The 9,923-nt window shown below is 35.6% G+C and overlaps 1 protein-coding gene across 1 annotated transcript; it reads left to right on the top strand.

Annotated features, from left to right (window-relative positions):
- Window positions 1–3,661: 3,661 nt before the first annotated feature.
- Window positions 3,662–6,172, top strand: EAF02_000379 (uncharacterized protein; the record flags this gene model as incomplete). Its single annotated transcript, XM_038896427.1, has 1 exon — window positions 3,662–6,172. The coding sequence occupies one exon, from the start codon at window positions 3,662–3,664 to the stop codon at window positions 6,170–6,172; it is 2,511 nt and encodes an 836-aa protein (XP_038763286.1).
- Between the last annotated feature and the right edge of the window lie 3,751 nt (window positions 6,173–9,923).

The raw sequence follows: 9,923 nt of genomic DNA, 5'->3' as shown, positions 1-9,923 counted from the left end.
ATGTACGATATTCGCACAAAACACATTATCCAGTGGCTTAACAATTTCACCAGGCTACACAAATATTTATCTAGACTTGCCATCTGTCCCTACAAAAGTTATGCTAGATCAATGGATAGAATATCTCCAATATTCAAGATAAATGCCATGGTCTAATGGAAGATCCCGTCACCCTGGAATCAGTACCCCCAGCACCTCCATGTGGTTATGGTCGATTATATGGCCAATAGGTATAATATTGTGGATCCGAAACCTGACGCAGATCATACTTGCTCGATGGTTTATAACAAGAGAGCTGCACAGAAAAGATTGTTTCGTGAACATGGTTTGCAAGATGCTTTTAGGGTCGAGGAGTTCAGAATCGCAAAACAGAAAATTTGACAAGGAAGATAGGAAGCTTAGGATGGTGACCCAAAAGCTCACGCACAATGACCCGTACGATGGAAAAGCGGAAGCAATGGCAGAAGCAAAGGCAAAACACACTCAAAGTTCTTGGAAGAATCTGCTGGATTGAGAGCAATAATTAAAAGTAGTCGGTGATAGTTACAATGTTCGGGGTACAATTAGTTCAATGGAGTGCTCGAGCTCCTTGTCAGACCTCAATCTATGTGCATATTAAAATCTTATTCCACAGTATTCATTATCATCTACTATACAAAAATATACATTCCTCAGCTGTCTCCTCTTTTGGATGCAGCTGTGGTCTCTAATTGTTTTGAATGATAGCCACTTCCGGGTTGCGACCTAGAACTCGCAAGCAAAGCTGTTGGTTGCGTTGCGTGTGCATTAAAAGAAGCAGTTTCGATTACCGGTGATGGTTCCACTCTAGGTATACTTGTCTGGGAGATTACTTCAGACTTGAAGTTTCGAACCAACTCCTAATTTCCGCGATCTCCTCACGACAATCTTCATGCTGCATTTGGTATACCCAAGATATTTCTCCATCTCCTCTGGCGTTGGGAGACGTGTCGAATCCATCTCTCTTACAACAATGATACCATCTTCCTCGTCAAAATTTGGTATCTGGGACAAATCACGTCTATTGGATGGGGTTAGACCTTGTTTGCACCAATTAAGGTGATACTCCGTGCTAGAATGAATGCGACGCCGTCCGTCCGACCTTCATGTAGCGTGGATAGTAAAGCAGCACAAGGAATGTCAATCGGATACTACGAGTCTTGGTCCTGTAATTGCCCTTGTGACTCTCTCTTACCAGAGCAGATTCAAGGAAGTGCTTGGACTCATCTTAAGGAAGTTCTAGAATTGGCTTAAAAAGACTGAACTAATTACAGAACTATAGTTACGCCTTTGCTCTTATTGATACAACAACTTTCAAAATTCTCAGATGACGAAGTTCAAAAGAATCATCAAAGCAAACAATAAAAGCCCTACGTTAGATACCTAAGCTGCCGTCAATTACTTTATTTGGGATAGTGACCAATGGGTTAGCTACAATAATGCGGAACATTCAAGATAAAAGTAGACTATGAAAATTCTTTGTACCTGGCTAAAACTGATAAGACGTTTCTACCCTGCACAATTTTATATATTATCTAACTAAACTAGTGGTATGGGCTATTGATCTTGAAACATCAGGAGAGTCTGCTTTCAACCTGAAAGCTGCTGGATTAGATGATACTATTACCACAAGTGCTCAATTCGTTGAGAAAACAACAGCAATGAATACACAAAGCAATGTACAAGCGAACATTTTCTGGAGTAGGTGCTTAGATGACAGTGCTCCTGACAGATAATGCCCACCTGGATTTCATGAAGTTGTTACTGGTCAAGGGAAGGTATTCGATGCCGAACATGCTGATGTTGCTCCCGGATGCCCTATTATATACATATAAGATTGAATAAATGAAGATATGTATTAAAGCTCGATTAGATATATATTATCATTAAAACATTGAATCTATATAATAAAAAGATAAGTTATATTTTTTCAATCTATAAAAAGTATTCTATATACTAGATTAAGAGTTTACCTCCCGAAAGTCGAAATATCTAAAGAATTAATTTAACTTGATATTTTAATTAAGGTCTTTATCAATAACTCATTTCCAATATAATAATCTTGTAAGCAGCATATGATCTTCTAAATTTAATGATTAAGAATAATATAACTCTTTCAACTCTAATTCGTTTAATATATTTGAAATTGAACAATTATAAGTAAGTAACTTTAAGCTTAAAGTATACTCACTAATATAATATAAATAATTAATAAGCTATCATGAAGAAATATATAATATATAAGAAAGAAAAGAGACTAGTTTTGAAGGAATCCTTTATATTTCTATATAAGAATTATATAGCCGGGGAGCCTCAAGCTTCCCCACGGAGTACTATACAGACTTATAGCGATGCGGACCGGATATAGTGACTTTACAGCCTATTATACCAGATTCAACCACGAAAATAGTATAAACATTTGTATATACAGGATCGAGAAAAGCTCATTATACTTCTTTCAATATTCAATCAATAATCAGATATACAATAACTAACTGTTTACACCAAATCGATTATAATCCAAATAAAATACAATAATATATATCAATCACATCCTGCAATCACAATATAGCTTTACTAACCTTCTCACCAAATCCAGATTCTATATTAGAATATACCCAAACTATATGTAATCATATAGATATCAATCTACTCCAGTACCTCGAGAACAAGCTCTCCACTTCAATCAACCTAAGACTCATACTAATTAGCTATAAGCGTCCCAAACGCTTTTCCCGATTGATAGCAATCGATCCGATTATTCGCCAATATCCAAACAATATATAAAACAAGACCCTCTAAAACAAAATCACAAACCCTTAAACAAAACAGCCGCAAGATTGCTATAAGCAGTATTGAACAGAGAAACATTAAAGGCAACAAGCCCCTAATTAACTAACATTATACTACTATAAGCAGCTAAAACACTAACAGCCTATAGGCCCGCTCCTTAATACATCTAGAATACTCTTTGGGAGATCAGATATTAGATGTTAATCACTATAAATAAATAAATAAATAAATAAGAATTATATAATATAATAGTAGAAGTCGAAAAGCACTTCGACAAAGATTATTAAAGTTTAAATAATGAAAAATGAAAAAGGAAAAGGGAAAGCAATTGAATATAAGATTGAAACTAAAGAGGATATTAGAAAAGAAGTTGAAAATGAATCTGAAAGTGATACTAGAGATTTTATGACAGGTGATTGTTAGGTACCTAGGTATGATAGTAAGATTCGATTCATTCATATGGAAATACCTCCACATATCTTATCTTGATAAGTGTAATCGACCTGACCTATTAGCTTATTATGACCACATAAAGATTTTAGCGTTACATTAAACTGCAGCCACATTCACTTTAGGAATTCAAACGCCCAACATACCAACCTTGGAACGCATGGTATTGGGGTTTGAGCTTTCGTTGGGCATAAACAACATTGGTGATATATATGAATGGGCTGTTATCCTTATTTCCTAGCTACGTCAACGTCTTAGCACAACCAAGGACCTCTATTTAAACCCACGAAGCTACAAGCGAATTTTTCTTATCTATTCAAGTTAAAACTCGACCTTTGATTATTATTCCCTGGGAAAAGTACCAAAATTCGCTCACCATATCGACAAGGAAGTGAGCAAAATGGATGCTGCAAATCCACCGCTAGCATCTGGTCCGAGATATCGGCCCATGAACCGTGAGAAAAACGAGTTCCGACTTCTCAAAATTCTCCCTCCGAGTAACTCTCTACATGGAGATTCCGATCCTCTCGCATTCTCAATCGATCCTATTCGCTGTGAGCTTCAATATGAGCTGCTTCCGGGCCTGTTAGCTAAATCAAACCTAGAAGAGGCTTCCCTGTTTTCATTTATGAAATTGATGATGGATGATTCAGATGATCCTAAAATAATTGACAACATAAAATTATTCCGAAGTTTATTCAGCTTTGGTGAATCGATTGATGAAAAGAGCTATTGCGAGCTCAGCAAAGAAAGAAAAGAAGCGCTATATGAGCACTACAAAAGCACTCAAAAAGCACTAGAGAACTGGAGACCTGAAGGAATTAACCTTAACAAAAAATCCTTTAAAGAATGGCTTGTCACTTGCATTTGGGCTCTTTTAGACGGCGATGAAGGCCAGCGCCAATCGTTGTCATATTATGCGCTCTCTTATGTTTGGAATGAAACACCACAAACAATATTAGGGAAGGATTATCACGGGATGGAGGCCCTGTTTACGAGAGCAGAATTGGTGGCAACTTTTGAAACAACGAGCGAGAAAGCCAATATGACACCGGAACGAATCGATGTAGATTTTGGCAGCTTTGGTAATGATGTGAATGAATACCGTCAGATTGTTGTGGATGGTGTGCCTGTTCTGATTGGCAAAAATCTTGAGAAAGCTTTGCGTACACTACGGGAGATACCAGACATCGCAAATGGAACCAGAATTTGGGTTGATGCGCTTTGTATAAATCAACAAGATATTGAAGAAAGAAACTTCGAGGTTAGACGCATGAGCGAGATTTATCAGAAGGCCAGTCGTGTGATCTCATATCTTGGAGATGAAAGTGATGAATCTGGTCATATCCTCGAATTTATGGATTCGATTGGTGAAGTAATGGAGCGGCCACAAGCTATGGCTTCTTTAGCGGCCGATTTTCTCAAAAATATGCAAGTCGACATGGCGTTTTTTATGGCCAAGCTTCTGCAACGGAAATATTTCAGTCGTATTTGGATTGTTCAAGAAATTGTGCTAGGTAGTGTCGAAAGCATAGTGATATGTGGAGCAAGGCGATTTTCATGGGAGAATGTAATGCGATGTGGAAGGGTATTGATCGAGGGAATTAATGCTAGATATCCCAACAATATGGGCCTAAGACTTCATCCCATGAAAAGTATGAGCGAAGGTGATGAATACTTGACGTTTGGGGATTTGCATGTCGGACTAACAAAGCTACAAATGCTAAGAACTGCAATTATTGAGTCTCAACTGGATGATATCGTCGGACAGCCTGTATTGGGCTACGATCCTTTTTGGCTTCGGATCCCAAGTAGCTATGAAGCTTCAGATTCGAGAGATCTAATTTATGGAATGATGAGCCTTTTACCAAGTTGGCTTACCGATTTGATCAATGTTAACTACTCAACAAACAACCACTTTGTGGATGTTATGAGATCATTCGCTGAAGCATATATTAAGAGCACTCAATCCTTGCAGTGGATATTGCGAAGATATCATACGCCATTTCTAGGTTATAAAGAATGGCCTACTTGGGTTCCAAATTTGACACAGAAACTTAATGATACTCACTGGCAGTGGTCAATAAATACTAAAAATCAAGCTTGTTCGGGTATTCCAATAGAAACATCCTTTGAAAAAGATGAGGTATCAGGACGGCACCTTCTAGTTTGCAAAGGCATACAGATCGATGTGATTGATATGGCCACGGAAAATAACCTGATGAAAAGTCTTCAAGACAGTCCTCAGGATATCGATTCCACTCGAGACCCGCACCATTTTATGATTCCTGACTTTGATGATTCAGAAGAAGAAGAAAGAAGGCATCCATCTAATGACCATAAGGAACCAATATCTAAAACTCACCAATATGGCAACATGGAAGACCTCAAAGCGGCACTCAACTCATGCCTCTCCTGTGTAGGATTAAGATTGAAACAAGGGCAAAACATCTTTAATTTTCCCCTCGATATTTTCGACGATGAAGCTCTCCCACAGGCGCCGCACGTACATGCGGTTAGATATCCAATAATCTCTCTGTTCAACCAGTTACGTCGAACCTTCTCATCAATTCCTCTATGGGGCACTACTTTCAAAGAGCTTTTTCCCGAAAAAGCTGCAGACGTTGAGTCAAGTAGTTACTCGAATCCGGTTATGAATACAAAGGCGGCTATTTTTGGGAGGCTTTTCATTACAGAAAGTGGTTATATTGGGATGACACTGGGGAGTATAAGAAGTGGGGACGAGGTGTGGTTATTAGCTGGGTGTGATGTGCCTGTATTGTTTAGGAAGAGTCAAAAAGTGATGGGAGCATATGAACTGCTGGGCGGAGTCTGCATCCCGGGAATTATGAAAGGAGAGGCGTTAGATGGAAGGGCAAATGTTGAGTTTGAGAATGTTTCGATTTGTTAAGTCACTTTAGCTTCTTGATAGTCGAGGATATATATACTTATAATGATTGATTTAGACTGATCATCTAAGCACATCTCTTGTAGAGAATATATGAGAAGAGAGAAGAGAGAAGAGAGAAGAAACAATAATTCCTATTCTCAGAAGTATCATTTAGAGTGTCTAAAATCCTATCATAAAACTAACTCCAGATATGAAAACTCGCTTATTTTTTTAAATTAAGAGAGAGATGAAAACTATATAAGTTAAGTTTATAATGAAAGCTCAAGTAATATTTGAGTCGAATATTAATATTAGAACATATTGTTTCCTACATGTAGCTAGCTCTTTAAACATAATATAGCTTTAACATTTAGGACCTATCATCGTAGGTACTACGTTATTCGTTTTCTCGTATAATAGTTAGATTATACTATAGTATACTCTTTCTTAACTCTAACTCAACTACTATCGAAAGATTCAAAATCCTATCTACTAATAATTAACAATCGCTTCCCAAGCGAGCAACAATGGACCTGGTCACTTCGTTTGCATATGATATCGAAGAGGTCTTCGCCCGCAAGTAAGAAGTTACAATGATTACACTAGATGTACAAAGCGCATTCGACACACTCCTGCCGAACAGGTTATTGGAACATATATACTAATAAGGATGGTCTCGCTCCCTCCTACAACTAGTTCAAGCCTTTCTAAACAACCGCTTAGTAAAAGTCTGGTTAGAGAATACAACCACAAAATACAGTTGCGTCAAGTGCAGCACCCTTTAGGGCTCCCCGCTCTCACCTATATTATACGTTTTATACCTCACTAAGCTTTTTGTTGGTATCAACTTGATTGATAAGTGTAAAGTACTTTAGTCTATTATGGTTGTATTCGTTCTTGATCATTGTTATCTATGGGAAGCTAGTAATTAATATAGTAGAAGTGCTAGCGCTAGTGCATACGCTAGTGCAATACGGTGCCCTCTTTAGATCACATGATCGATATCCCGACACTTTTGAATCAAAACACCAAGCTATACTTCGAGTATACTAACAATATCTACATCTACCACACATCCAAAAACGTAAACAGGAATATTGATCTCCTCAAGCACAATCTTCATCAAATCTTTCAATAAGATAAACAAAACCGTATAATATTTGCATTGGAAAAGCTAAAGATAATACACCTTTCCTAGAGGAGAAAAGTATATACTCTGTATTTAGAAGTAAACAATGAGATAACGATTTATCCTATCAATAAGACAAGCAATGAAATTGTTCAACCTGCCTTATACTGATTGAGAGTTTGGTTTGATTGGAAGTTCTTTTTCAAAAGATATATAGCAGAATGTAAAACGAAAACCCACAAGATTGCAAAGTATATCAAAGGGTTTGTATAGATACGGTACAGCCCGCTTGCTACAGCACTACACAAGGCAGTAATCATTTACATCCTACCCTTTACCCTCTATGGATTCAAGGCATAGTATATAGACTGAATGAAGCCAAATCGGGCTAGGAGAGCCACCTGTAGTATAATGGTAAGTACAAAGCTAAACATCCACATCACCAAAGTCAATCAAACGATTATTCTAATAATAAGAAAAATTCTACCCGTTTGATATACGACCCCGATTATTGCAATCCTGAGAGATTCTGGATTACTACCCAGCAAGCTAGCACTCGAATATACACGAATAAGATTTGCACTCCAATTCTGTAAAGTAAATGAAAATTATTCATTAGCAATTTGTTTAATATAAACATCTTAATATAAAATAAACAAATATCAACTTTTATAGATTAATCAGATTACTCCTGAAAATATTGAGATCTATATTCTTTCTACTACATTTCTCTACAAAGAGCTATATTGATTTTATAGGAGATATAAAGAAAGAAGTAGTTGCACTTGAATTCATATAATAGTAGAACCATTTACCAGATAATTATATTATAGTCTTCTTAAATAATATTGAATAGTATTACCAAAAACAAAAGATAGTTGGCTACAACTATACGATTTATTGGAAACAATCTCTAATAGTATTTAGCTACAGAGTGATCAACCCGTTTTTGTACATTTTTGATATTGAAATAGTAAGTACTTTAAAAGGTTTGAAGTGTGCTATTCGACTGAAGCTGGCTGAACAGGTTACTATATACATCGATAGCACCTCAGTTATTTGGGATATTAGAAGTAATATTTTCGATTTATTTCAATAAGTATTTCTATACTATCATAAGATTATAAGGAATAGATAAGTAGTAATCCGATATTATTATTATTATTATTATTAGTAATTTTCAACCGGGCCGTATAGGCGAGCCTCCCAGGGGGTATTACGGTTGGGCTAACTACAGGATGATCTTCTAATTTATATAATCCCCCTTTTCTAGGGATAGGGTTTCAATACCCTTAGTAGTCTTCCAAGCAATGGCTAGTGTACTTATGCCTTTGTCTTCAATCCTCTAAGTGCCTTGTATATGCTTTTCGATCTCCTATATAATATTTGTTTGAAAGCTGTTTTATTCTATAAGGATAGTTTTTGTATATATTTTATTGCAATATAATATACTATATACTTTAATTTTCTTTTATATAGCTTTTCTAAATCTATTTCCTTTTATTTTCTGCTTATATTCACTTAAATCAATCGATTTCTTTCCTTCTTTCCTTTTATTCTTCTGATAATATTCTAGGGCATATATTCCTATATTGATTGATTGATTGATTTAATTAACGTCCACCTTCAGTCTATGACTATATAGGACGGCTAGACTATAGTAGTCTAGCAAGTAAATTTTAAAGTACAATAATTGGAATAGTGCATTTAGGGGAAGTGAAAACAAAGGTTGGGGTCTTATATCCACTACTATATGTAGTCCATATAGTAGGTTTTTGAAAGGAATGGTCTCCTTTTTCATTTTTCTCTCTCCTTTTTTCTTTCTTTTATTTCTTCTTCCTCCAATTTATGAATTACTCTCTTTCCCTCACTAATTGTCTCCTTCTCTTCTATTATTTCATTTTGAATATCAGCTCTAACCAAATACCAGGTTTGAGTTGCGATTTTGGTTGTATTAATAAACTTGATTGCTAGTTTAATCCCTATTATTGTATGCAATAGAAATTAATGATTTCGATTGATAATGGGAAGATTCTCAAAGATCTCTTTTTTTTCTTTTGAATATATTGGGTATTTAAAGAGAAGGTATGGAATTATCTCAATAGCATTGCAAATACACTTATTATTCGAAAGTTTGAAACGATATAGATATGATTTGAGATACCCATAGTCTAATTTGAATTGGAAGAATACATTAGCGATATTACGAATTATGCCTTTCGGAAGTTTGATCTTGTTTTCTAATTTCTATAAGTATAATTTGGAATAAGTATTATTGGATTATTCTGGTTGATGATTGTATTGATTAAGGGATTCTCTTTATTGATTTATATTGTATTCCTTAACGATTATTCTGAGTAAATCAAAGCTAGTATCATTTATAAAGAACTGTATTGTTATAGCTTCCTTAACTAGTTTATCCACTAACTCATTTTCTTATATAGTTATATAGCCTGGAACTCAATTTAATGAGATTTCAATACCTACAGCTCTAATTGCTTTAGTAGCTTTTATAGCTTGTATCTGATATATCTATCCTAAATAATCTAAGGGAATCTTTAAACAATAGAATCTAGCTTGATTATTAGAATATATTTTGTATTTTTAATCTCTATATATTAATATGCTAGCATATTCCATTGC

This window comes from Botrytis sinoallii, assembly GCF_014898435.1.
Source record: "Botrytis sinoallii strain Bc 23 chromosome Unknown BSIN_001, whole genome shotgun sequence".
Lineage (NCBI taxonomy): Eukaryota > Fungi > Ascomycota > Leotiomycetes > Helotiales > Sclerotiniaceae > Botrytis > Botrytis sinoallii.
Note: the sequence above shows the minus strand (reverse complement) of the source record. Positions and strands in the feature narration are given on the sequence as shown.